Raw genomic sequence first — 27,949 nt, 5'->3', positions numbered from 1 at the left:
GCCCTTCCTTCAAAGGCTGGCCCAGTCCGTGCCACTTTATTGCCCAACTAATGACGGTGATTAGGCCGACAGGTGCTCCCTGCCTCCCATCCGCCCTCCCGCCTGCTGAGAAGGGTGGTTTCTGAGCACCTGGGGGACGCCTGCCCCGAGCTCTTCCAGAACACCCACCGCCACCGACCCCTCAACTGTCAGCCCAGCCTTTGCCCACCTCATCCCCAGAGAACTCAGGTCCTCCCCTGCTGGGACTGCTGTGTGCCCTCTGTCCCCATCTGGCCCTCTCTGAGTAGGACTGAGGGGGATCTGGGTAGGTATGAAGGGAAACTGAGAACAGTGGGTGGGGGCATGTGCCCCTGAGAAGCACACCCACCTCTTCCCCAGCTAAGGTTGGATGGTGGGTACCCAACTAGGATCCAGAAGGAAGGATAGCAGGCGGGTCTTCCTTGCAGATGAGGCTGGGGCTGCTCCTTAAGAACCTATTGCATTGTGGGTAAGCCCCTGGAAAAATCCCACCATTCTGGAGCGATTGGCCCACTCCCAGTCGAGGGATGCTGTTGCCTTGGGCCTTGGGAGTCCTGGTGTGGGTCTGGGAGAGAGCCGTGATTTATGACTGTGCTTCACGAGTGAGGAATGCCAGCCTGGGGGGCTGGGGGGGGGGCGGGGAGGAGCACTTGCCTGACACTCCTCACTCTGCTGGGTGTCTGGCGTGTCCTGTCAGGATCTCTTGTCCCCTGGGGACAGCCATGTTCTCCCACACGCGGCAGCCCCCTCCCATCTGCACCTCGAACCTCCAGCTCCGGGAGGACTGAGTGACGGCCCAGCAGAGGGGGAATCCACAATTGCATCCTTTCTGGTTTCCCGTCTTCACAAACCAGCCCCCTCTGTCAGTGGGCATGACAGTGATGGTAAATGGCTCTTTTCTCCCACTGCTGCAGGAGGCAACTGGATGAGACTTTTGGAAACTTCCATCCAGATGAACCCAAGGCTTACATGCCACTGTCCACAGTGAGAGACTTGGGACTGAAACAAAGATGAGCTTCCGGCCCCAGGAAGGGCCTAGAACGGATGGTGGGCGTGGCATCGCCCTTCCCCCCACTTCCCCCCACCTTGCCAGATGAAGGAAGACTCTGGAGTTCATGGCGGGGGGGGGGGGGGGGGGGGCCGGGAGCAGAGGAGGGTCGGAGGTGAGGCAGGGAGGCAGAATGATCCAGAGTGTTGCCTGGTCCTGCACTCCGAAGGCCATGCCAGTTTCGAACCTGTTCCTGTGAGTCTCACTTTCATCCTTCTTGCTGCAGGCTGCCTTTCTGGGTGAGGGTCCCTCTTTCTGGACACCTAGCATGGGTCAGTCTGCCTTCCCTAGTCTGGTGGGACTGGTTTTTCAAGCTGGAGGAAGGGTCGGTGAGGAATTGGCAGAGGCAGACAGTTTTATGTAAATGCCCAGGGAGTGCTCTGGGAACGGGGAGGCCGGTTTCCCCAAAGACACGCAGGGACTGGCCGCTCCCAATTAGCCGGGGCTGGTGATGTCAGTGCTGCTTTCCTGGGTGGCTGCGCCCACTCCAATCGGCCTTGGCAGGGGTTCCTGGCCCATTACCTTCTTCCTCGAGTGGGAGGGGTGCCGAGGGGGCCACCATACAGGACGGGGGCCAAGTCCCCTCCCACCGCACGTACTCCTCAACCTGAGGCTTGAACCATGCTGTGGACCAACCCTGGAAAGTGTCATGAAGAACCAGCCCGGATTCTACTGAAAAAGACTTTAATGGGGCTAATATTCCAACCCTCCCCCCAAACCTGAGACGCTGGGGAGACCTCAGTGGCCGGGCTGGTCCCAGAGGCTGTTGCCATGGCAACTGCTGGTGGATGCCGCTCCCCAGGCTGCCCCAACCCCAAGTTTCAATAAATACAGTGCAAAGTCTGGGCACCCACCCAGCAGGGGAGACAAGGACCCGGAGTGCTAGAGAGGGCAGGTCGCATGGTCTGTGAGCTCACACGTGCACACACTGCGAAACATACACACCGAGGATCGTGTGCACACACAAGAAACCCCCTCTCAGGCATCCTCACGTGACACACCATCCTCACATACACACTCACATCCATCCATATATATATATACACATTATCCTCAGGTACACAGGGCGGAGCACTCCCATCCCTTCCTTACAGACACGCGCGAGGTTCTGTACATATGTGCCTTTCTCTCAGGGCTTGGCCTGGAGCCCGGGTGTCCCGTCCTGGCTCAGAGGAATGAGAACAGGTGGGTCTTCCTGGTCTTGGCCAGGTGATACCCTGGTCTAGGGGCGAGCTGTTGTGGTGTTTGCCTGGTTGACCATGCAGTTGGCTGTGGTGTTGGAGTAGGCCCAGGAGGGGAAGGTGTACAGGCTGAAGATGGGGAAGCTCCAGCTGTTGATGGCCAGCGTGATGACCAGCACTCCGATGATGTTGAGCAGGAATCCCGTTCGGGCCTGGTGCGAGGAGAGCCAGTCTGAGCGACCCGTTGCTGAGCCGGGCCAGTACCCAGCCCTTGGTGTTCACGGGTGCTCAAGAGCTCTCTTACCAGCAACACTCTCCCCGGAAGTCTGCCTGTGGGTCTGACCCGCAGCACCAGGCAGCGCCCCCTCCCTCTTGCTTTAATCCCGATGCTGAGAAGGGAAAAGGAAGCCCTTCCTGAGCGTTCAGGGCCTTGGGCTTCGTTCGAGTCCTTCTCCCCAGGTACAGGTGCCCTAGCACCTGGGAGCCTTCCCTAAATTCCTCACCCCCTCCTCTCCCTCTCGCGTGGTTGGCAGGGTCTGAAGATGCTCCAGCTGGGGATCATGGCACAACCCTCCTGCTGTCCCCCAGCCTGCACAGGCTTTGCTCTTAACGCTGAGAATCTCAGTGGCTTTAGGCTTCTTTGTGGTCCACCAAGAAGGGAGGACAGAGCAGAAAGGAGCACTGAAGCACTCAGGTCCCACTGCTACTCACCATATCAGACACTTTGAGGCCTCCGAAAGAGAAGACTATGGCGTTGGGTGGGGTGGCCACAGGCAGCATGAAGGCCAGGGAGGCAGACAGCGTGCAGGGGAGCATGACATAGAGAGGGTGGAGGCAGATGGCCTGGGCCTGGACGGGGAGACAGTGGGCAGAACTGATCCCAGTCCTCATCCCAGAGAGGAAGAGGTGGCCCCCAATTCTCCCCCTTCCTCTCTCTGGGGGACAACCTTCCCCGCCCCCCAACAACATAGACTCTGGCCATGAACCCCACCACTTCTGCCAGAAGGCACTGGTGACCTGGGAAGGGCCCCTTGACCTCTCTGGAGGGGATGAGTGTGCGGCCCTGCCCAGCGGGGCGTGGTGAGGGGAGGGGCCCATAAAACGGATCTCAAAGGGGCTCTGGGGTGTCATCAAAGGCTGCGGGAACGCGCCACGGGAGGAAGGGGCTGGGGACGCTCCAGGGAGTAATTTCAACCTGTCACCTCAGGACTGACCAGAACAGGGGCTGGGCCCGGGAGGTGGGCGAGGCCACCAGTGAGGCCCATCAGGATACTCAAGGGGTAACGTCACCAGGGATGGAGTGAGTCAGGGGCCAGAGGGCCTTGTGGCCCGAGGTAGCTGAAAAGTCTGGGGAAGGGCGGCAGCTCAGGGGTCTTCTCCCGGAAATGAGACGAGGTGCAGACAGGTCACTCCAACCCGCAGGTGGGGCCCCTGGGTGGGGTGGGGTGGGCAGGAGGGCTGCCTGGAGGAAGTGTGTCTGCAGGACGAGCTCACCATGGAGGCCAGAATGGGCAGGAAAAGTGTGGTGGTGGCCACGTTGCTGGTGCACTCAGTGAAGGTGGCAATCAGCAGGCAGAGGATGAAGGCAATGGCGGGAGGTGGCACATTCTGTAGCGGGGTCAGCTTGTCCCCCAGCCACTCGGACAGTCCTGATTTCTGTGGCAGAGGACAGGTTCTCTGTGTGAGAGGTTGAGGTTCTCTAGAGAGACCTCTCTAGAGTCTTCAGAGTCAGGGCAGCTTGGGAAGGAAGGTAAAACCCGGGCAGAACCAGGAGGTGCCCTCAAAGTGATTTTGAAGAACATTTGGATGTAGGGAGAAGGGTCAGATGAGAAGCTAGGAAGAGGGGGCCAAAGGGCCTTCTTGGGAAACCGGGGGCCTGGTGGGAGGAAAGACCTTTAACTCCATTTACTCCCGCTCTCCCAACCTCTCTTAGGAGCTCCCCGGCCATCTTCAGCCCTCTCCCCGCCTCCTCCAGCCCAGCAGGTTGGCAGGAGAGAGAAGGGGGAAGGGCCCTTGCTATAAAGGCTGGGCAAGAGGCTGACAGAAGAATGGGGACAGTCCACAGAGTCATAAGGGCTCCAAGGTCTTTCCCTGTCCACATCTGTTATACCGGACTGTGAGTCCCAGGGAGCTGGGACTTTATCTCCTACAATGCTGCCCACCCAGCCCCCAGCACAGTGCTTGGCCCCTTGAACTAACAACCTGAGATCCAGGAGTCCCTGGCACCACTCTCTGACCCGGGGAAGCTGCCTCCTGTCTGCGCACTGAACGAGCTTAGCCAGAACACTGAGGCCCAGGGGCGCAGGTTCAGGGATTTCCCTCTTGGATGGAGGCTCTGGGGAATGAATGAGGGCCTGATCCCCAAAGCCTGGCTGGGTGTGATCATGGCGCCCCCTGGTGGCCCCAGTGGGTCAACTGGGTCCGCCCAATGCTCGCTACTCCCTGGTGCTAAAGCTATTGCATCCTCTGTCTGGTGGTTGCTGAGAACAGTCCCTGCCTTGCAGAGAAGCCTGCCTTCCCTTTGGCTTTGAGAACCTGAACAGGGAGAGGTGCCTGTGGCTTGTGTGTCCGCCCCCTCTCTTAGCCTGGGCTCTGACCTGTCGCTCCAGCTGCTGCAAAGACTCTACCCACGAGGAGGCTCCTTAGTGAGGATCAGGTCTCCCCCGTGTGGGATAGAAGCAGGGCACCTCTTTCCCTGTGCCAGGGTCTCCCTCAAACAGTCTGGGGGGAGGGCAGGGGTTTCTCACCTCACTGCCCTTGGCCAGGGCAAAGCCACCACCCAGAAGGAAGACGATATTCCAGGGCATCTTCTCATTCACTGTCTTCCAGTTGAGGAGGGCAGGAGGGGCCTTCAGCCTCCCTGGTTTGTCTATTTCCCAGGCAGAGGAGCATGGGTCACCAAGGGCCAACAGGTTTTCCCTCCCCTCCACTTGGGTCTGTCTCTGGGTCCCTATCTGAGTTTAATGCACGTGGGAGAGGGACCCTCAGTTCGGCAACATCCTTACTTTGCCCCTGAGCTCCTGCACCCTTGGCAACTCATCCCCGCTTCTCTGGGCTTTTACCACTCCTGTCAAGTGTGGTTGAAGGCACATTTCATGACAGAAGGCAGAGGCTGCCCAGAGCCCCTTCCCTGCCCCAGTCCAGGTTCTTACCTGGATCCTGAGTCAGCCCTGGGATCTTGGAGGGCACCAAGAACATAATTATGCCAATGAAGATGGCCACTGTCCCATCGGACGCCATGCTGTGGGCAAGGCAAGCAGGGCAGGCTTAGTGGCTCAGGTCTGCTCAGGGTCATCGGGTGGAAAGGCGGTGGAGAGGAGCCCCCTCCCACAGACGTGCCAAGTCCTCTTGACACGTCCTCCCCACCGTGTTACCTCCTGGTCGGCACCAGGAGGTGAGCCCCAGAAGGATTCCCTGTCTCCCCCAGAATGCTCACCTTTTCCCATCCTTGTCGGGAAAAGCCAGGTTGCCCCAGCCAAGGAAAAAGCCGGGCTCCCGAGTGAACCATAGCACCACCAAGATGACAAAGAGGACAGAGACAGCCTTCTCTGCAAAGCTCATGGGGCCCAGTAGCTTGTGTTCTGTTTGGATGATGTGGAAGGCTGCCTGCTCTTGCTCCCGCTCATGTCCGCCAAAGCCAAAGTTCTTCAGGAAGCTGCAGGCAGGGGGCGGGGGTGGGGGGGGTGGGTGGGTGGCAGTTCTTGAGGGCCCCGCACCAGGCAGGGGAAGCAAGGGGTTCTGAGTGCCTGTGTTATACTGCCGAGACCACCTCAGTGTTGCCACATGAAGGCCTTGGACCCACCCAAGGTTCTGGAAGAAGAGTAGAAGACTCTCAGGGCGTCACGGTTCTTAGAGGCAAGGCTGGGGCTCCAGGGACAGATCTCTCCATCTGCCCCATTGACTCCCTGTCCCTCCAGAAACTCTCTTGTGCTAAGCCATCCTTTGCTCAGAGTGAGGTGGATCTAGAGGCCTGGACCCCACGGTTCCTTCTGACTCCAGATCACCCTCCCCTCTTCCAACAGCCTTTCGGGAAACCCTCCCCTCCCTCTCCTACCTGCTTCTGGGCATCCAACCCCTGCCAGCCTGAGCCCCACCAACATCACTCTTAGAGGCACAGAGGCTGCCACTCACTCCTGTGTGCCCCTTGCTTCACTCAGGTTTATTTCTAACTTTTCTCTTGGGCAAATCTCAACTCCCCGAGGGACTGTGCATTCCTCAATGGCAAAGACCACAATTCACACATCTTTGAATCCCCTGTGGTGCCTTGCATATGCTGGTCTCTTTGACTACACCTCGCCTTGTACCAGTGCCCAGCCTCAACCCAGCCTCCTTGCACCTGCCCAAGCGAATTTTCCAAAGGACAGCAGCAGTACTTAAAAACTTTCAGTGTGTCGGGAGCCTGGGTGTTGAGCATTCGACTTCAGCTCAGGTCATGATCTCGTGGTGTGTGAGCTCGAGCCCCACCTTGGGCTCTGTGCTGAGAACTCGGAGCCTAGAGCCTGCTTGGGATTCTGTGTCGCCCTCTCTCTCTGCCCCTCCCCTGCTTGCATTCTGTTTCTCTCTCTCTCAAAAACAAATAAACATTAAAAAAAAACCCAAAAAACGTTCAATGTCCCCCCCCCCTTACTTCCCTCCCTCCCCACCACCACCTGGACAGGAAGGGCAAATAACAACTCATACCACAATACCATTCATATCACTACTCCTAGCCTGTACTCGTAGCAGACATCACCAGTCAATCCCAGACTCAATTCCAACTGAGCTCTAGCAAGGTCTCACATTCACAAGGTTTTCTTTTCTTTTCTTTTTAAAAAATATTTATTTATTTGGGGGAGATCACAAGTTGGGGGGCAGAGAGAGGAGGACGGAGGTTCCGAAGTGGGCTCTGTGCTGACAGGCTGACAGCAGTGAGCCTAACGTGGGGCTCGAAAGCTCAAACCAGGGTACTGCGAGATCATGACCTGAGCCAACCTGAAGTCGGACGCTCAACCGACTGGGCCACGCAGGTGCCCCGAGGCCTCACAAGATTTTCCTCAGACTTCTAGTCACTACCAGTAACCCAGGGTTGGAAGTAAGAATAAAGCCTATTTACTACTCTTGGCCTCAAGGGCAAGGTCTAAACTGTTTATGTGGCACACAGGATCCTCCATAATCTTCCCCTGCCTACTTCTCCAGCTTCAGCTCCTAGTATTCCGTTTTGCTCTTTACGTTTCAAGCAAACAAGACTAGAGTTTTCCCAAACACATGGTCTTTCTTGCCTCTGTACCTCTGCACAAGCTGTTCCTGCTGCCTGGACTGTCTTCACCCCATTCTCCAGCTGGCTGGCTTCTAGTTCTACACGACTCACTTTGGTCAGCATGTCCTCCGGGGGCCTTCTGGCATCTCCACTATCCTGGGCCGTGTTCCTGCAGCCCCCGGACTTCCTTCTGTCACGGCCCCTGCCATACCGTCACCCATTAGATGGTGAGCTCCAAGAACAGGGCCCGTGCCTAATGTCCTCTAGCATTCTCCGTGACTAATACGGGGCCAGATGTAAGTAGAGAGCAACAAATGCTTTTGTAAGTGGCCATGTTCACGGTGCACTCAAGCATTTACCCAAGGACTGTGGAGCCTTATGGGATGGATCTGGCCTGGGCATCAGGAGACCTGGTTTTCTTTTTTTTTTTTTTTTTAACGTTTATTTATTTTTGGGACAGAGAGAGACAGAGCATGAACGGGGGAGGGGCAGAGAGAGAGGGAGACACAGAATCGGAAACAGGCTCCAGGCTCCGAGCCATCAGCCCAGAGCCCGACACGGGGCTCGAACTCACGGACTGCGAGATCATGACCTGGCTGAAGTCAGACGCTTAACCGACTGTGCCACCCAGGCGCCCCAGGAGACCTGGTTTTCAATGTCAGCATGGACAAATCTAGTTGAATACCTCCCCTCGAGCCTCCGTTTGCTCATCTGCTAAATGCGGTCATACTCTCCATCCAGTAAGTCCCCCAAATGGGGATGCTAGGTACATAGGCTTTGGGAGGGGATTATATCCTCTGTCACAGTGGCCAGCCACCTGGTTACCCAACGGGAAGCTCCCAGAGGGTAAGGGCGGGCGCCCGGGCTTCTTTCGTTCAGTCCACCACTTACTTGAACCCCAGGAAGAGCACCTGCAGCCACAGCCAGGCAAGCAGCAGCAAGATGACCATGGTGGGGAAGGCAAAGCCGAACCAGGAGGCGAAGTTCACCACGTTGCCGTTTTCGGGGAAGAGCCTGAAGGGGGATACGGGCTGCTGCGTGACCCTGCCCGGTGACCGGCCTCCCTGGGGAAGGGCAGGTGCCCCGCCCCCCAGCCCCAGTCACTCACGAGTTGACCTGGCCTTGCAGCACCAGGTTGGGGGTGGTGCCGGTGAGCGTGGCGATGCCCCCGATGCTGGCCGAGTAGCACACACACAGGCTCATGCCCTGGCTAAAGCGGACCCGCTGCCTGTCCTTCTGTGCCTTCCGCTCTGAAGAAGCAGGTGGGACAGGGTGGACCTGCCCATTATCTGGGAACGAGGGAGAGCTTTGGTGGGGGGTGGGCGCAGGGCCACCTCTGGGGAGCATGGCCGGAGTGTTCCGCAGCCTCCGGGGGCCTTGTCAGTGGACAGCTGAGACCCCCCCCCCCACCAGGTGAGGGGAGCGGGCAGGGGTGCGTCCAGGTCTGCAAGGGAGGCTCAGGCCGGGTGGGTCCTCAGACACCATCTGGCCCACACTCTCTCTTGACAGAGGGAGATGGAGACACAGAGAATGGAAGAAGACTATTCAAACAGGACGAACGGAGCCTGGATCCCTGATGGCCCACCCAGACTCTGGCTCCCTGCCTCCCAGGGTGACCCAGCATCTTGGTTTGCCCAGGACTGAAGGGATTCTCAGAACATGGGACTTTTTTTTTTTTTTTTTTTTACGTTTATTCATGTTTGAGAGAGAGAGAGACAAGGATGAGTGGGGGAAGGGGCAGAGGGAGGGAGACAACAGAATCCGAAACAGGCTCCAGGCTCTGAGCTGCCAGCACAGAGCCCGACTCGAGGCTCGAGCCCGTGAACTGTGAGATCATGACCTGAGCCGAAGTTGGATGCTTAACCGACTGAGCCAGCCAGGCATCCCGGAACATGGGACTTCAACACATTTTTTTATGATTTTATTTTTTAAAAATGTTTATTATTTATTTTGAGAGAGAGAGAGAGTGTAAGCAGGGGAGGAGGAGAGAGAGAGGAAGAGAGAGAATCCCAAACAGGCTCCACGCACAGTGGATCCTGACTCGGTGTGAGATCCCATGACCCTGAGCTCATGACCTGAGCCGAAATCAAGAGGTGGACGCTCAACCGACTGAGCCCCCCAGGCGCCCCGTGGGACTTTTTGTTTTAAAACTAAGACAGTCTTGGGCAAACCAGGACAAGTTGGTCACTGTACATCTTGCCTCCCTTTTGTCTCCCTGGGGGCTCCAAGATGACCACCCCTGTCGTGGACATCATCTCAGACCCTCCCCAAGGGCCGGGGCTAGGGGCGGGGAAGGGTCGAGCCTCATCCTTCTCACCAAGCTTGGTCACGTCCTTCTGGGGACTTGGTTCCTGGAGCTCAAAGGTGGGGTTGTCGCTGCCTTCCTCTACATCCTTGCCTGTGGGCGTCTTGTACAGCTGTTCCAGAACAGCATGTGCGATGGGCACCATCATGGCCGTGGTGGCTGTGTTGCTGATCCACATGGACAGGAAGGCCGTGACCAACATGAAGCCCAACAGCAGCCTAGGGACAGACAGACGGACACACTGGCTGGTGTTCCAGTGTCCCTGCGGGGACTGGATACCCAGCACACCACCCGCTCCAGGTTCCCCAGTCCTGGTTGGTGAGCACTCACAGGGCAGGCCGCACCCCGATGATGAGGAGCACGCGGAGGGCAATGCGTTTGTGCAGATTCCAGTGCTCCACAGCGATGGCCACGAGCAACCCCCCGACGAACAGGATGTTGGTGTCCTTAAAGTACTCGATGCACACCTGGCAGGCAGGGACAGCTGAGAGGCAGGAAGGGGTCTCCCCCTGTGCCCCTGTGCCCCTGGGCAGAAGCTACAGTCACGGACATTCCCACAAACAGGGGTTGGTCTCTGGGCTCTCGTAACCAAATGGAAATGGTCTTTGGATCATCTTCCATTTAATATTAACCAGGTTCCTGTCTTCCTGCCAAACTCCTTCTTTCTCCCCTCAGGAACGAGTGCGAGGTAATCTAGCCTGATCCCAGTCATGTTTCAAGCCATTGACTAGGAGCTAGAGAATTTAGTGCTGATTCTGGAAACTACGGCAGTGGTTCTCAAAGTGTGGTCCATAAGCTGGCATCATCACCAACCTGGAGCTTGCGAGGAATGAAATGCTCAGGCCCTGCCCCAGATCCACTGAATCAGAAACTCTGGGGGGTAGGGCCCAGCAATCTGTTTCAACCAGCCCCGAGGGTGATCCTGACGCACACTCATGTTTCAGAGTCACTGTACCCAGAAAATACAAGTTCTTTAGCTGACTTCCAAGGCCCCTTTTCCTGGGTGACCAGGCCTTTCCACCTCCCTGGCCTACACCTGGTCCGCTTTGAATTAGCTCTCAACACCAACCATGCACTTCTAGAATGCACGCCCCCCCCCTGCTCCCCTGCGTCTTCTAGCTGACTCCTCCTTTAGTGCTCCCTGACCTGCCAAGCAGAGGCGAGGACCCCTCTTCCGTGTGCGCTGCCTGTGAGGAGTCTTCTTCCTTCACCAGTGTTTTAGAGCAGACCCCCTCCATACCGGGAGCCTTTCCTCTTGGGAAAGGGGGGAGGCTTACCTCGGAGGCATCCATTATGCCCATCATGGGGTACAGGATGATGGGGAAGAGGGCGGTGACAGCCAGGGGCAGAGCCTCGGTGCACCAGAAGAGCGCCATGAGGATGATGGAGTAGGCACAGTAGGCTTCCTGTGGGCGGGAGAGGGGTGGCAGAGCTGTTGCAGGGGCAGGCCTGTGTCCCGGAGTCACGTCACCTCCTGCCCCCAGAGAAAACAGGCCATTTGTTTTTTTTTTTTTTTTTTTTAATTTTTTTTTTTAAAATTTTTTTTTTTTTTGGGCAGGGAGAGACAGAGCATGAACGGGGGAGGGGGAGAGAGAGAGGGAGACACAGAATCGGAAACAGGCTCCAGGCTCTGAGCCATCAGCCCAGAGCCCAACGCGGGGCTCGAACTCCCGAGACCGGGAGATCGTGACCTGGCTGAAGTCGGCCGCTTAACCGACTGCGCCACCCAGGCGCCCCGTAAACAGGCCATTTGTAACAGCGGAGTGAGAGCGTGTGAAACCCACAGTCACTGATAACAGAGTCTAAGTCCCATTTCAAAACGGAAATAAAAAACAAAGCAAGGCACTCACCACCTTGTCTTTGACCTTGAGGAGGCTAGGCATTATGATCCAGCCATACTGAAGAGTCTAGATTTGGGAATCAAGCCCCACTCAGCCCGAGGGCATTGCAGTGGGCCAAAGTGAGGATCCCCCGGAGGAGATGGGGCTCATCTAGAAAAGACCCGGGGCCTGGCCAGTGTAGACTCCAGCCTGGCACCTCGGCCTTCCCTGGCTTTTTCAGAGCCTGTAAGAATATATTTGTATGACGAGGTAATGCATGTTTGTTCCCTCTCCCAGAAGGTGAGCTCCGTGAGGACAGACTCCATTTTGCGGCATCTAGGTGCTTGGAGCTCAGAACCCAGCAGGCTTCAGAGCAAATTTTTTCTGAAAGACTGAATCACTGGGAAGTTTTGGAATAGTGGGAGCAAGCCTGGCCTGACCACTGCATCGCACATTTCCAGGGGGTGCCATTCGCATTTATAGAAGACGTGAAAGGTTCCCCCATCCCCGACTTGTGCAGGGAGTTGGTGGGAGGGGTAAACCCTGAGACACGGTTTTGCAAGCCTTTGGGTACCAGAGGCTCTCCTTTCTCTGACAGGGCCCCCAGGTCTAGAGGGGGCTGGCCTCAGACGTGGGAGGGGACCTGGAGCAGAAATGGAAGTCAGACAGTCGGCACCGGCGTCCTGGGGCCCCAGTGACATGGAAGCCTCCAGGGGAGCAGGTGTGCACATCCAAGGCTCCCCCGGGGCACCAGCTGGCTCTGTGGGCGGAGGCAAGGGGCTGTGTTCAGAAGCAAGGAGCTGGGACAGTGGGCTGGGAGGCCCCTCCTCTCTGACCTGTCTCAGCTGTCCCTGGCCCTCTTGTTTTCTCCACCTGGTGCAGGCCCTTAGTACCTCATGCTCTTAGTACCCTAAGTTTGGGAAGGGTCCCTGGCAGTAGCCAGGGGGAAGAGGAAGCTGCTGTTTATTGAGCAACTCTTAGGAGCTGGGTGTTTTCCTACCTGTGGTTACAAGAAACTCAAACAGCCATTAAGGTGGGTGTGGAGGTCTCAGGTTATAGAGGAACTTGAGGAGGTAAGTGGCTCTTCAAGGTCACAGAACTGGGGCCGAGCAGAGCAGGGAAGACCCAGGCAAGGTATCTAGATTGCAGGATTCCAAGAGCGTTTCCCCAGTGTCCCAGGGAGAGGGCACCCCTCAACTGGAACAGCACGCAGCTGCAGGGCCAGGTGATGCCAGGCTCACTTTCTCATCATGAAATTTCCACCATCTCTCCTCACCCTGGACATGAACTCTTGGGCCCCAGGGGTGGGGCCACCTTGACCTTCGCCCAGAGGCCCGCCCCCCCCCGCCCAGGAGGCCTGTTTTGCTGAAGCTGCTGTTCCTCAAGCACTTTCTCACTTGCAAGGATTGCAGGGGCGGTTACTCATCCTCCCCTGGGGCTAAGGGCAGGCCAGCCCCTCTGGACCCTGGTGTCCCCCCTCCCCCAGCCCCCTGGGAATCCTCTGGCCAGAGACAAGGAGGGGGCTGGGGTAGATGATCACTGCTGATGCAAGAAGAAAGTGCTGCTAACGACAGCAGAAGCATCCCCAGGACTACTGCGTGCCAGGTTCCGCGCCCTCCATGCTTCAGAGGATTGTCGAGTTTAGTTGCTCTGGGAGGTAATGACTCTTGTTCCCATTCCACAGATGAAGAAACGAAAGCACAAATAAACGAAGTAAACGGCTCAGCGTCACACGCTAGCAAGTGAAGAAGCCAGGCCATCTGGGTCTTGAGTCTCAGCTTTTGCCTTCTACCGTGAGCTCGGTCCCTCACAGTCACAGGGTGTCCCACAGCCTCAGGTTCACTGTGACTAGTGGGGTGTATGAGGGTGATCTGGGGCTCTGAATTCAAACAACTATCTTCCAGGGGCGCCTGGGTGGCTCAGTCAACTGAGCATCTGACTCTTGGTTTCGGCTCAGGTCACATTCTCAAGGTTCATGAGTTCGAGTCCTGTGTTGGGGTCTACGCAGACAGCGCAGAGCACGCCTGGGATTCTCTCTCTCTCCCTGTCTCTCTGCCCTCCCCCTGCTCTCTCTCTCTCAAAAATAAGTAAACATTAAAAGAGAGAGAGAGAGAGAGAGAGAGAGAGAACTATCTTCCTGGGGGCCTGCCACTTCCTGTCATCAAGCTCCAGGCAAGTTCCTTCTCTTCTGAGACCGCAGAGTTGTTAATAGTGAAGCCCTGCCCACCACGCTCCAGCGTATTCAGTCTCTGGCTCCCCTAACCCTTTACGTCTCTTCCCCTCCTCCCCCTCCTCCTCCTCATACGTCTATCTGTCTCTGGATCAAACCCCAAACCGGTTTCAAAGTTCTCTCCAGAAGCCTTCGGTGGCCCTGGTGGCCCTGGTCCTGTGTCTCCATCTTACCCTTGTGGGCAGCCTTGTCTGGATGTGGCATAATTTGCTGACCTGTTCTTCCTGGGTCATAGGATTCTTAACTGGGGCATGGAGTCCCAAGGAATTTGAAGGAAAGGTATTTCATCTTTGCGCTAACACCTAAGTTCCAAACGTAGGCGGTAAAGCCATGGTGATTGGTGATTTTGTCACAGGCCCGATCGTGGCTGCCAGCCATCGGATACGTGCACAGATCGCTTGTTGCTGTTATCTCAAAAGAGTGTTCGTATCCATCACTGGTTTTGAAATTATAGTAGTTACACCAACGCTAGAAGCTTAATGCATTAATAATCGCCTATATTTCTGAAGTGCGATGTTTTTTCATGTTTTCATTACCGTATTCCAACGTGATTGGTTTCCTTTATAATCCTATACGTTTTATTTTGTGCATTTCACTTTATTTCTTAAAGCTTCTATTTGTTTATTTTGAGAGAGACAGACAACGCGAGTGGGGAAGGGGCAGAGAGAGGGAGAGAGAGAATCCCAAGCAGTCTCGGCACTGTCAGCACAGAGCCGGAGGTGGGGCTCGAACCCACGAACCGTGAGACCATGACCTGAGCTGAAGTCAAGAGTCAGATGTTTAACCGACTGAGCCACCCAGGCGCCCCTATTTTGCGCATTTTAAAGCAATATTCTGAGAAGAGTACATAGTGTTTACTAGATAGCCAAAGGTATTCTTAACTCAGACATGGGTTAGAATCCCTGAGAGAGGTTTTCAGCCTCCTCCATTTTGACCTCAATCTGTACTTTCTAACTGATGAAATTCTTCTTTCCAGCGTATCTCTTAGCTCAGGCAAAAGATTTGAGTGGCAAAGCATCCCGTGATGAGGACCCAAACTGCCCCCTGCCCCGCCCTGCCCAGCAACAAGGAAAGCCCTGACACCAGCAAGACCTCATGTGATTGACCCCAAGAAAGTGATTGACCTGACCTTCCCTGCCCACCCAAACATACCCACCGACGTTTGTCCCACATTCTCCTTATATAAACCTGGAAGTATTTTCAGCACCTGGAGACAGTCTTTGAGATGTTAGTCCACTGTCTTCCGGGTGGTGGCCTCACTGAAATTAATTTCTTTCGCAGGCTCCAGGCTCCAAGCTGTCAGCACAGAGCCTGACATGGGGCTTGAACTCACGAACTGCAAGATCACGACCTGAGGCCAAGTCGGACGCTTAACCGGTTGAGCCGCCCAGGCGCCCCTGTCCCTCTGCCTTTGGATTTTGTCAGCAGCGAGTCACCCAACCTGGTCTGTTTGCAGCCCCGGAGCCGGGTGCTCTTGCACACCTGGGACCCAGTTACATCCCCACCCTAAGGCAAAGAACAAAAAATTTACTTAGCAGCAACTATCGGGGCTTCCCTGAATCTCCTTGGGAGTTTTCCAAACTTCTAGGTCCATCTCTGTGTGGAATTACTCTCTGGGCGGGAGCAGGGGTCTCTACTAGTCCCAGCAATGCGGTGGGAGCCAGAGTGAGGAACTGACGGAGGGTGGGGAGGTCGGGTGGGTGCTCTGCATATGTTCTCTCTCATCTCCACGGGGCAGTGGCTCTCCCCACGCGCACTGAGAGGTGAGGAAGGAACCTGGGCTGGCCAAACTCAGCTGGCCACCTGTGGCGTGGGACCGGGACGCTCTGGCCACCGGCAGCTCCCCAGGCTGCGGCAGGCCAGGCGCTACGCATGCCTTTGTCATAGTCACAGCAGGTGCTGCTGTCCAAGGTGGCCCTCCTGGAGCTCAGATACCACCAGGGAAGAGTTTGTTTCTGGCAGCAAGAGCTTTTTCCTGCCTCAGTCACTACCTTGCGCAGAGCAGTAGGGGAGGGGTCCCCCAGATCTGTTCCTTAGCTGAGGATTTGCTCCTCTCTCAGTTCCGTCTATGGGCTCCCGAGGACAGGGAGTGAGGCTTTTCACCTCTGCGTCTCTCGCCCCTGGCTCGTTGGCTGGTGCTGGCCTGGGCGTGAAGCCCTCCTTTCCTGCTTGTGTCACCCCAACACCTGCCCCAGGAAGCATCCCGTTTGGATCCCCGTTCTCTTCAACCTCTGGGGAGTCGCTGCTACCGGGAGCCCCTCGGGGGGAAACCCTTCATCAGGCACTCATTTGACAGTTCCTCAAATATTCCATCCTCCCTGCAGCCACAGGACCTTTGCACATAATTTCCTCTCTTCTCTCCCCACTTTGCCTAGTTGATGTCTACTTACTCTTGAGCTCTTAACTCAAGTATTCCTTTTTCAGAGACTCCTCCAAGGGTTCCAGGCTCAGTTATAGTCCCCGTTTTCACACACCTGGCCCCTGTACCTCCTGCATAGCACCCATCACAGTCTGTAATGAAACACTTCGTTTCATGAATTTCTTGATGAACGTCAACCTTTTCATCAGACTGTACTCTCTAGGGAGTACAAAGCCTGAGTCTGTTTCTGCCCACCCCACCAGGCACCTATATGGAGGGGACACACACACACACTATATGGAGAATGAATATTAGGCACTAGGGATACAGACGTGAGTCAGGCCTGGCCCTGGCCTTCAGGGACTCCAAGTGCCCCCATGTGGGCTGGCCCGTGGGGCCACAGATGGGTGTGGATAGAAGAGATAAGGCTCAGAGGGCTTCCAAACCCCAAGAATGGCAGCTCGCTTCTTTTGTAATGGGAAACACAGGTCAGAGGTCAGAAAATCTGTGTGTCCAGGCCCAGCTTTATGGCTGTGTCCTTGGGCAAGTTACTTAACCTCTCTCGGCCTTTGTCTTTTCTTTCTTTCTTTCTTTCTTTCTTTCTTTCTTTCTTTCTTTCTGTCTCTTTCTTTCTTTCTGCAAGCAACATTGATCATTTCCAGCTGTACGCACATTTATCTCCTTATCTGCAAATGGGAATAAAAGAAACACCTACCTCGCTGGGCAATCGTAAGGATAAAGGATGTGAATGCGTAGGTATATGTTATAAAGGACCACAGATGACAGTGAGCAGATGGTGGGGTTGGCGTTGGGAGATGAACGTGCTCCTGGGCTTCTGGGGAACCAGGGTGGATTCACGAGGCACAAATGGAGATGCGACTTCCAGATAATCCAGGGCAGACTCTGGACCCGGGGTGTGGGCAAGGTCTGGGACCTGAGGGCATCACGGCCTTTACCCGTCATGGGCATAGAGCAGCCCATGGTTGTTGGGCAGCAGAGAATGTGCCTGTAGTCTCAGAGGTATCACAACTGACTCCTCCTGCTGATTGAAGGTTAACCCAGGGAGGGGGGATGGGTTGGCACACAGCGGATCACTCCCACTGCCCCTCTGCCCCCGGTAAGTAGGGATGCCGCTGGCAGGGAGCACTCCTGGGTCTGGGGAGGGAGGTGAGGCACTAGTGCTCATCTGCCAAGCACCATGGCAAAGGAGAGATCAGAGTGGGATCCCAGAGGAGAAGGGGCCCCCTTCCCGGAGCCTCCATCTGTCTGGGCTGAGGAAGGCTCTCAGAGGGGACACTGAACGGGTACTGAGGGATGAATAGGAGTTTGGTGGGCAGGTGGGCAAATGGTGTTGAGGTGAGGGAGTAAGCAGAGAGGGAACAGAACGAGGCATAAAAGATTTCAGTGCATTCTTGGAGGAGTGTAATGCTTGGAAAAGGCCTTATCTGCCTTGAGGGAGATCTAGGACTTTATCTGGAAGACGGGGGTAAAAAGTGGGCCCCTTAAAGGGTTTTAAGAGGAGAGAGTGACATGGTCAGGTTACACTGATGCTACCATTTGTGATTAAAAAAAAATTTTTTTTTAAATATTTCTTTATTCTTGGGAGACTGAGAGACAGAGTGCAAGCAGGGGAGGGACAGAGAGAGAGAGAGAGAGGGAGAGAGAATTTGAAGCAGGCTCCAGGCTCTGAGCTGTCAGCACAGAGCCCGACACGGGGCTCGAACCTATGAAGCGTGGGATCATGACCTGGTCTGAAGTTAGATGCTTAACCGACTGAGCCACCCAGGCGCCCCAACCATTTGTGATTTTTAAAAATATGTGCACAAGTGTTTGTATATACATGGGAAAATCTCTGATTCAGAGATTCTTGCCCATTTTTTGTACCAAGTTTTCCTTGGCAGCCTGATGAAGTCTTCTAACTCTTTCTCAGAATAATGTTTTTAGGGGGGCCTGGGTGGCTCAGTCAGTTAAGCGTCCGACTCTTCATTTCAGCTCAGGATCTCATGGTTCATGGGATCGAGCCCCATGTCGGGCTCTGTGCTGACAGTGTGGGGCCTGCTTGGGATTCTCTCCCTCTTTCTCTGCCCCTCTCCTGTTTGCATGGGTGCTCTCTCGCTCTCACTCTCTCTCTCAAAATAAATAAATACATAAGCTTAAAAAATAAAAGAATAATGTTTTTAAATCTGTTAAATAAAATGCATAGAATCACAAAGGAGACCAACTGCATTGAAATACAGTGATTGCAATATGAAAGATGGGCTAGATAATGACATATGTTACTCTTTCTTAGCTAACAAGACCTTCACTGGCTAACAGCTACTGTAATTGCAAAGTCACGATTAACAAACAATATTTCAAGGTACCTGCAACAGCTGTAATGCAATGTGAAAACATCTGTGATTTCTACCGGTGGCGAAGTCAAAGACATGGTTAATCCTATTGTGGTTTGTGGGGCATCTGGGTGGCTCAGTCGGTTGAGCATCCGACTTCGGCTTGGGTCATGATCTCACTGTTGGTGAGTTCAAGCCCCGAGTCGGGCTCTGTGCTGACAGCCTGGAGCCTGTTTCGGATTCTGTGTCTCCCTCTCTCTCTACCCCTCTCCAGCTTGCACTCTGTCTCTCTCTCTCTCTAAATAAATAAATGTTAAAAACAAACAAACACTACTGTGATTTGTTATCTACATTCATGACAGAAGTAAATTTTCTTTAGATTATTGATGATAAAATACAGGTGTTTTTTTTTTTTTTTTTTTCCTATCCAAGTACACAGACGTCCTGAATTTTCCCCACAGATTCCCAAGGATGAGGAGTCCCTGCTCTGGAGCATGCACACCGTGCTGGCCACTGAGACTGCCCTCAGGAAGGGCACTGGGGCGGAGAGTGGGCTGAAGACCTCTCCATTTCACTCTTTGGTACTGCTGAATTTTGTACGATGTCAGTATGCCATCTAACTACACAGATAAATCATCTAAAGATGAAAATAGGGAGCAGGGCACCTGAGCAGCTGTCGGTCGAGCGTCCAACTCTTGATTTCAGCTCAGGTCATGATCCTAGAGTGGCAGGATAGAGCCCAGCTTTGGGATTCTCTTTCCCTCTCTCTCTGCCCTGCCCTTGCTCATGCATGCACACCCTCTCTCTCAAAAAAATATAAATAAATATAAATAAAAAATTTTTAACAAAATAAGTAAAATGGGGAGCTTACACCTGCTATGTTGCAGCAAATGAATTGGAAGACACAGGATGGGAGTCCAGGAGGTCCCAGGAGGCTCCAAGAGGCCGTGCTGCGTGTCCAGTGGGCAGATGGGGGGGGCTCAGAGCAGGTCATAGCAGTGAAGATAGAGGGAAAGGATGGACTCCGGAGATATTAGGAGAAGACAGGGTTTGGGTGATGGTTCGTGGCTTGGGCAGAAGAAGTGGGCGGAGAAAACTATCCGGTGCTTGTCCTGGGTGTCTAGATACATGGCAGGGACCACAAGGAGGGGAGACAGGCTGAAGGGGGTTGAGGAAGGAGGTGCAGAGTGGGCTGGGGTGTGTGATATTCTTTCCAAGAATAATAGGTCCGTCCATGCTACATGCCTAATCTTTTTGAGACACTGAATATACAAAGTGGACAATGGCCACTCCACATATAAAAATATGCCCTGAAACCTCTGCAGCAACCAGCCCGGCTAGCCCAACCACAACGTCTCCAACAATGGCCCAAACAGTCTAGATTTGCTCAATGACCGCCAGCTTCCCTCATCTTTGTCCCCACTCTCTACCCCCACTTCCAACTCAGGACCAACCAGTGAAAGCTAAATATACATCCTTAACCCATCACACGGACGCTCCGCGTCTGTCAGCCCCCGTCCAGCTTCCCCTGCCAACAGCCTCCAGTCAGGGCGGACCTGAAGCCTCCAGTTTTCCACTCTAAACCATTCCTACCTCCCGCCCACCTTTGAGGCTCTGCGAAAAGCAAGCGATGGTGGCTGACTCCCTTCCTATCCTTTGCCTGATCTCATTTGGGAGATCTTTGTTTATTTCTGCACCATAATGGGAATGAGTTTGTTACATCATCTTCTGTTCTAAGAGGCCGAGGGGAAACAATGGGGCTCTGAGTGTCAGAGAAGACAAACTGTTGGGGGAAGAGTCCTGACCTCACAGCCTGGGCTGGGGCCAGGTCCGCCTGAGTCCACAGAAGAGCAAAACAGCAGGCAGGAGTGCTATGAGCAAAGCACTCCCACACTCCGTGGGTTTGATCCCCACCACAGCCCCAGGCCTTGCTGCTGGAAACTGTCCTGGTTAAGGTTCTACCTTGCTTTCCCACTCTTGACCTTCACCGAGCAGGTGCTGATAGGCATGGACATAATTTGGTCGTTTGGGCAAAAAGTCCAAGCCAGGGAGATTTCTCCCAGGGATTCCCCTGGACTTGGAGGCTGGGTCCTTCTAATCCTCCTCCCAGGCCCCTCAGAGACCAGAAAACCTGTCTCCAACTAGTCCCAGCACTGCTGGCGGCTACAATTTGGGATTACACCTCACAGTTCTCGTGGGGGTGACCAGCCGCACCTCTCCCTCCTACTTCATAGGTGGGAACACTGAGGCCCCCTCGTGAGGACAACAGCTCACGTGAACAGAAGTCATCTCTGGAAAAGAAGTGCCTGGGGCTAGGGGCGCTCGGGTGGCTCAGTCGGTTAAGTGTCCGACTTCGGCTCAGGTCATGATCTCCCAGTCTGTGGGTTCGAGCCCTGCGACGGGCTCTGTGCTGACAGCTCAGAGCCTGGAGCCTGCTTCAGATTCTGTGTCTCCCTCTCTCTCTGCCCTCCCCTGCTCACACTGTCTCTCTCTCTCAAAAATAAATAGAGAGAGGAAGAAAGAAAGAAAGTGCCGGGGGCTAGTTGTGTCTTCCAGGGGCTAGGAATTCAGACAAGGGGCAGACGCAGAGAACCACCCGTTACTGAGCCCTGGGTACCGGGCACTTTATGTACACGGGTTATTTCGTTTTATCTTCAGTGCAGCACCTTAGGGGGAGAGGGCTGGTGAGGTGAACAGCTGTTCATACTACAGAGTGAATTTGGACCCACATCTGTCTGACTCCCAAACCCCTGTTTTGTTCCATGGACTCTGCCTTCTTGACCGAGAGCCAGGAAGTCTCAGAAGATGGAGGGGGGCCCCATAACTGAGGTCCAAATTCCTTGTACGGTCTTCATGCCTAGGGTGAATCATCCGAGTCCTGCTCTGTCTCTGGGATTCAGGAACAGCTTATAGTAAGGGCGTTTTAATTACACAGATTAAAAAAATTTTTTCTAACATTTTATTTATTTTTGAGAGAGAGAGAGAGAGAGAGAGAGAGAGAGAGAGAGGGGGGGGCAGAGTACGAGCGGGGGAAGGGCAGAGAGAGAGAGAGACACAGAATCCGAAGCAGGCTCCAGGCTCTGAGCTGTCAGCACAGAGCCCGATGTGGGGCTTGAACTCACCAACCGTGAGATCATGACCTGAACCGAAGTCAGAGACTCTACTGACTGAGCCACCCAGGTGCCCCTAATTCCACAGATTTTAAACCTCACACATGCATATACACAACGTACTGTTCGTGTATTCTAGGAGTGCAGCTGATTCAGATGAAGAAATTCTGCCCTCTGTTCTTCCTGTACATACAACCTGGATTTCAGCTAAGCTCTGTCCAGGCAAACATTGTGCCCCTAGGAGACTGTTTTTACAGATGGTCCCATCGGGTCCCGGGGCAGGGCCAGGCACCTGCGTTTTGACCCTAAAAATCTTCACTCCTTTCTCCTGGCTTTTCAGGGCTGACGACGTTGGCTGACCTCCCCCTGCCTCCCTAAGTGAGTTTATACCATCTTGTCCTCACTCTGTTCCCCATGCCACACTGGCCTTTGTTTATCCCTCCACCTTGCCAAGCTCACCCGTGGCCTTGGGCTTTTGCACCGCGTGCCCTGCCTGGACAGCTCTTCACCCAGAGCTGTGTTTGGCTGGCCTGTTACTTGCCATTCAGGTCCTAGGGTAAATATCATTGCCCCGGGAGGCCTTCCTTGACCACCTTATCCAGAGCAGCCTGTCCGTTACAGTTTTTGCAACAAGGACAGTAGATGCTTTTGTGTGTCTTCCCCCCGCCTTCCCATCCCCCACCGTCTAAACAGTTCTTGCCGCATAGTACATGTTCCCTAATGAGGGAATGAACGCGTGAATGAATGGATGGACATAAGGTTTCTGGCTCACTGATAGGGCCTCTTTGCTGTCTGATTACAGGGTTGGGGGAGCAGTGAGGAAGCCCCAGGCCCCACTGTCCCCACACTGGTGGCTGATCTTATGGCTAGGAAGTTTCTACTGGATTCATTAATAACCCATGTTTTGCCTTTTGGAAAAGTCACTGAAGGATTTGACCTGTCTTGCTCTGGAACGAGCATCTGCTCGTCCCACCAGAGGGTGATGAGCATTTCAAGGATTCTGTTGCTCCCCCTCGAACACACCCCACTGTTCCAGCCCCCACACCTTTGCTCCCGCAGTTGTCTCCACCTGGCCTGCCCTCTAGGGATGCCTCTGTTGGAATCTCACTTGGCCTTCAAGGCCCAACTCAAACGCCACCTGCTTTGGATTCTCCCCTGACTCATTCGGAAGAATCTCCTCCCTCCTCTGAGCTCCTCAGCCTTCTGGCTGTACCTCTGGGTGAACACATGTTCCTCTACACTAATAGCAACTTGAGACAGAACCCTGTGTTCCTTCTCAGGAACCCCTAGCACAGAGCAGGCGCTCAGACATCCCTGACTACACCAGAGTGGAAGGATTGGCCGATGGCTGGCTGGATGTGAGGGTAGATGGCTTAAGAGGTGACTTACAACGAGGCCACCACCCTGTATCCCTGGACAGTCCCAGGCTGAGACCCCAAGGCCAGCTTCCAGTTTAGACTTTGCCTTTCTCTAGCTGGGGTGTTAGACAAATTCCTTGACTACCCTGGGCCTCAATTTATATGTCTATAAAATGAGATAATAGCAGTAATCTCACAGTAACTGAGAAGTTTTTGTGAGAAATAAATGCATTTGTGCTTTGAAGTGCTTGGCACAAAGACGGACACGTAAGAACTACTCCATAAATGTCAACTTTTATAATATAGACACCAGTCTGAGCCTAGTCTGGGGCCCCGCCCTCCCACTTCAGGGGCCAGGGGTAAGCTTGGACACTCACTGCAGATGGCAGGGACTCAAGAGTCCTCTTGGCCCACATTCATGCCTTCATTTGGCAGATATTTGTTGAGCACCTACTGTGTGCCAGTTACTGGGGACTGGGCAAGGAAAAAAGACAAAGTCCCTGCCCTCACGGAGCCTACATTCTAGGATAGGGAGTCAGAGAATAAATAGAAAAGAAACAAATACATCAGGGGTGACTGGGTGGCTCAGTTGATTAAGTGTCTGATGCTTGGTTTCAGCTCAAGTCACGATTCTGTGGTTCATGGGTTTGAGCCCTGCATCAGGCTCCGTCCTGCCAGTGCAGAGCCTGCTTGGGATTCTCTCTCTGTCTCCTCTCTCTCTCTGTCTCCCCTGCTCATGCTCTCTCTCTCAAGATGGATAAACTTTAAATAAATAAATAAATCAGAAACAAATGTATCATTTCAGATGGCGAAAGCCCTTTAAATAAAACAATGGGGTCTCGTAATAGAGCGCACCTGGCGGCAGTCAGAGAAGGCTTTTTCTGAGGCCATGGATTTAGGTTGAAACCTAAGGAATGAGAAGCACTCATCTGGGAAAGAACATTCCAGGAGGGGAGATGAGCAATTTGAGGAGACCAGAGAAAGCTGGTGAGGCTGGAGAAGAGTGAATGAGAGGTAGGATATGAGGCTTTGGGGACCATGGGGTCTACCCTCTAAACGCTAAGAGGTTTGGGTTCTGTTTCAAGTTTGACAGGAAGCCTGTGTAAGGGCTCACACAGGGTAGTGGCTGGGTAAAGAATGGTCTGGGGAGGAACAGGGAGAGGAGAGATATGGCGGCCTGGACTGGCGTGGAGGCAGTGACAGGTGATTCCATTCAGAATGTTTCACGGAGGGGCACTAGGGTGGCTCAGTGTTAAGCATCTGACTTCGGCTCAGGTCGTGATCTCATGGTTCATGGGTTTGAGTCGCATACTGGGTGAGCTTGAGCCCCACTTCCAGAGAGCTCCGCCTCTCTCTCTCTTCTCTCTCTCTCTCTCTCTGCCCCTTCTAGGATTCTCTCTCTGCGCCTTGCTCACTTGTGCCCCCTCTCGCTCTCTCAAAAAAAAAAATAATATTTCGTGGATACCGAGTCAACAGGACCCACTGGTGCCATGTGGAAATGAAGGGAAAACAGGAATCAGGGACGGCTCTAGGGGCACCTGGCTGGCTCATTCAGTAAAGCATACAACTCTTGATCTTGGGGTTGTGCGTTCGAGCCCCATGTTGGATATGAGATTACTTAAAAATAAATTTAAAAAAAATTTTTAATGTGCATTCATTTTTGAGAGACGGAGTGTGAGTGGGGAGGGGCAGAGAGAGAGGGAGGCACAGAATCGGAAGCAGGCTCCAGGCTCTGAGCTGTCAGCACGGAGCCCGACGTGGGGCTCGACCTCATGATCTGTGAGAGCATGCCTTGAGCCAAAGTTGGCGGCTTAACCGACTGAGTCACCCAGGTGCCCCGCTAAAAATAAAACCTTAAAAAAAAAAAAAAATAGGAATGGCATCGAAAGAGGAAGTCAAACCACTCTTGATGAGTAAGGCTGCAGGAAGAGCCAGCTGGAAAAGATGAGCAATCAGGGTTCTGTTTTGGATGTGTAAAAGCATATGCTGTTTAAAAGAAAAGATTCAGGAACAAAAGTCCAATGTTAGTTGAGTAATAAGGGCTTAGAGGTTAGGGCTGGTGCTGCAGATTGGGGAGCTGTCTCCACAGTGAAACAGCAAAAGGTCATCTAGGGGGAGAGTGAGAACAGGGAGGGAGACAGGAAAAGTGGCCAAGGGAGAGGAAAGCCAGGAGGTGTCAACAAAGCCAGGCCTCGAGAACCCTCTGGAAGGTAGGGTCTTGACGACTGGAGCTGTCTTTTTTTTTTTTTTTTTTTTAATGTTTATTTATTTTTGAGAGCAAGAGAGAGAGAGAATAAGTGGGTTAGGGGCAGAGAGAGAGGGAGACACAGAATCCAAAGCAGCCTCCAGGCTCCGAGCTGTCAGCACAGAGCCCGACGTGGGGCTCGAACTCACAAACTGTGAGATCAAGCCCTAAGTCGAAGTTGGACGCTTAACTGACTGAGCCACCCAGGTGCCCCCGAGACTGGAGCTGTCTTTAAAAAAAAAATTTTTTTTTTAGTATTTATTTATTTTTGAGAGAGACAGAATGTGAGTGGGATAGGGGCAGAGAGAGAGGGAGACACAGAATCTGAAGCAGGCTCCAGGCTTTGAGCTGTCAGCACAGGGACCAACGCGGGGCTCGAACTCACAGGCCGTGAGATCATGACCTGAGCCGGAAGTCAGACGCTTAACCAACTGAGCCACCCAGGTGCCCCTGAGACTGGAGCTGTCTTAAGGAAAGACAGGTGCAGTGCAGACAGGCTTTGAGGCCTTCTGCTGTGAGAGTCAGAGAAAGCAGGCCTTTGGAGGGGGATGTAGGATTCAAGGAGGGTTTGGTTTTTAAGGTGATAGTGTAGCCTGTTTGTATGCTAATGGCAGAGCTTAGGCAGAGAGGGAGACATTGATGAGGCAGGAGAGAGAGAGGATAATTATGGGAGCAAAGTCCTTGAGAGGAGCTGGTATCCAGGGCCCCAGTGGAGGGGCTGGGCCCCATAGATAGGACCAGGAACAGTTCGTCTGAGTCAGGACATAGTCTGTGAGGCCGAGGCGGGCAGCAGGGCTGGGAGCAGCACAGGGAAGACGGGAGCTCTGACACACAGCACTCCCACCAGGAGGCCTGGCTTCTAGTTCTGACTCAGGCTTCCCTGTGTGACGTTGGGCAAGTTACTGGGTCTTTCTGGGCTGTACTTACCTGGGGAGCAAAATGGGAATCATGGTCCCTGTCTGTCCTTCCTCCTGCGGTTAGCACACTTGACCCAACCTGTCTGAAAACCCATCTGATGGGTCCCCAGCACAGAGATGTCACCGGCTTTGGCCCGAGATGAGAGTTGTCTCAAGGGTCAGCCAGGCCTTATCACTTACCAAGTGTCCTGGCCCCACTCCTGGGCCCCTACATCCCCAGTCCTTCACCCCTTTGGGATACCATGAACAAAAAGCCTGCCTCGATTTCCCTATCCGTAACAAAAGAAAAGAGCTCAATGGGCTGTGCTGGGATTGTGGGGTGGGGCCAGAGGCTGGATTCTGTCTGAGCCTTTTGGGAAGCAGCAGGGTGGAGAGAAGTTAGCTAGACCACACCCCCAGCTCTGCCACTTTCTAACTCTGTGACCTGCTATGAAGCTTGAGCTTCAAGGCCCTCCTGAACTGACCCTTCCCAAAGCCCCATTATTTCAGATTTATAATTGTATGTACTTTTCCTTACAAGGCGGCCCTCAAAGTGTATAATCTCCAAGCTCCATGAAACCAGGATCTGCCTTGGGATGCAGGTAAGGGACTTAACCTCACTTTTCCCATCTGTAAAATGGGACAGTCAGACCCACCTCTTAAGATGAGAGGAAGGGGGGGAGCCTGGGTGGCTCAGTCGGTTAAGCAGCCGACTTGGGCTCAGGTCACGATCTCGTGGCCGGTGAGTTCGAACCCCGCGTCGGGCTCTGTGCTGACAGCTCAGAGCCTGGAGCCTGTTTCAGATTCTGTGTCTCCCTCTCTCTCTGACCCTCCCCTGTTCATGCTCTGTCTCTCCCTGTCTCAAAAATAAATAAAATGTTAAAGATGAGAGGAAGGGAAGCCAGAGGGCGGCGGCGGCGGCGGGGAGGGGGGCACGGAAAGATGAGTGGAAGGGTCACTCGGTGCATGGGACGGGGCATGTGGTGGGGGCTCTGATAAATGGGAGCCCAAGTTATGGCTCCTGCTGCCTGGTGGAGGGCAGCAGGACCCTGCGGCACCTCTCCCGCCATCCAGGGTATGGGGTCTACGGGCCCACTGGTTGGGTCCTGTCCGTCCAGTTCCCACTCCTCTCCCTCAGCTGACTTAGCCTTTGGGATCCAGGTGAGCTCTTTCTCTTTCTACGTACACCCTTAATGGCACAAACTGCCTGAGGCCAGCTTCCTTCTACTCCCTTTCTACCCCTCTCTCCCGCCCCACTGAGCCCAGTCCAGGGCTGGGGGAGCACCCAGGAGGCAGATAACCCCATCTGCTGCCACCTGCACCCTCTTTGTGGAAGTGGCTTCCTGTCTCCCAAGGCGGTAGATTTCAAGTGCACCTGAGCAATTAACATTGGGCTACTACACTGAGTGCCAAGCAAAAGCCCCCTTTGCTCTCATCACCCTCAGCCTCAGGTCATAGTCTCAACTCACAGGATAGGGGGTGGTGAGTGAGCTATGCTGGTCCTAAGGATGCCCAGCTCTGGCCCGGAATGCCCTCCCCCCACCCTTTTGGAGCTTGTCTGTGCCCAGAGCCCCAAGTCCTTACCTTAGTGGGGACGAGGATGGGCAGAGGCAGCAGGAAAATGGGCAGCAAGAACACAATCAGGTAGGAGCGATAGGCCCACAGGCCCTGCCAGCAGGTGGCCATGGTGTGGACCCACGAGGGCTGCTGAAGCCACTGCCTCCGGGATCCAGGGAACTGAAGGAGCAACGCAGCAGCGGGTAGGCGGCCGGCCGGGGCAAGTTTATATAAAGCCGGCTGAGTGTTAACCATT

The 27,949-nt window shown here is 54.1% G+C and overlaps 1 protein-coding gene across 3 annotated transcripts; it reads right to left on the bottom strand.

The window, feature by feature from the left end:
• Positions 1-1,733: 1,733 nt before the first annotated feature.
• On the bottom strand, positions 1,734-27,915 carry SLC13A2 (solute carrier family 13 member 2). Of its 3 annotated transcripts, none has more exons than XM_040455323.1 (12): positions 27,721-27,915; positions 11,066-11,262; positions 10,119-10,255; positions 9,801-10,006; positions 8,592-8,772; positions 8,375-8,497; positions 5,684-5,902; positions 5,400-5,488; positions 4,995-5,116; positions 3,742-3,903; positions 2,959-3,096; positions 1,734-2,459 (listed from the first exon to the last, which is right to left on the bottom strand). In XM_040455323.1, the coding sequence occupies exons 2-12, from the start codon at positions 11,162-11,164 to the stop codon at positions 2,289-2,291; spliced, it is 1,647 nt and encodes a 548-aa protein (XP_040311257.1). In that variant the 5' UTR covers positions 11,165-11,262; positions 27,721-27,915; the 3' UTR covers positions 1,734-2,288. The 3 variants fall into 3 exon arrangements, with proteins under 3 accessions (XP_040311257.1, XP_040311256.1, XP_040311258.1); XM_040455322.1 differs by having other exon boundaries at positions 11,066-11,194; XM_040455324.1 differs by lacking the exon at positions 27,721-27,915 and adding an exon at positions 16,913-17,174 and having other exon boundaries at positions 11,066-11,194.
• Positions 27,916-27,949: the final 34 nt, after the last annotated feature.

This window comes from Herpailurus yagouaroundi, unplaced genomic scaffold (genome assembly GCF_014898765.1).
Source record: "Herpailurus yagouaroundi ecotype Mexico unplaced genomic scaffold, PumYag 215, whole genome shotgun sequence".
NCBI classification, from domain to species: Eukaryota; Metazoa; Chordata; class Mammalia; order Carnivora; family Felidae; genus Herpailurus; species Herpailurus yagouaroundi.
This window is presented reverse-complemented; position numbering and strand designations above follow the sequence as displayed.

Bases quoted from the DNA above. Each gene is read 5' to 3' on its own strand.
- SLC13A2 (XM_040455322.1), bottom strand. From the start codon at position 27,822: ATGGCCACCTGCTGGCAGGGCCTGTGGGCCTATCGCTCCTACCTGATT. The intron at 5,489-5,683 runs GTGAGCATTCTG...CCTTGCCCACAG, and splicing joins CCCGACAAGGATGGGAAAAG to CATGGCGTCCGATGGGACAG. The intron at 3,904-4,994 runs GTGAGAAACCCC...CCTCTGCCACAG, and splicing joins CCCTGGCCAAGGGCAGTGAG to AAATCAGGACTGTCCGAGTG.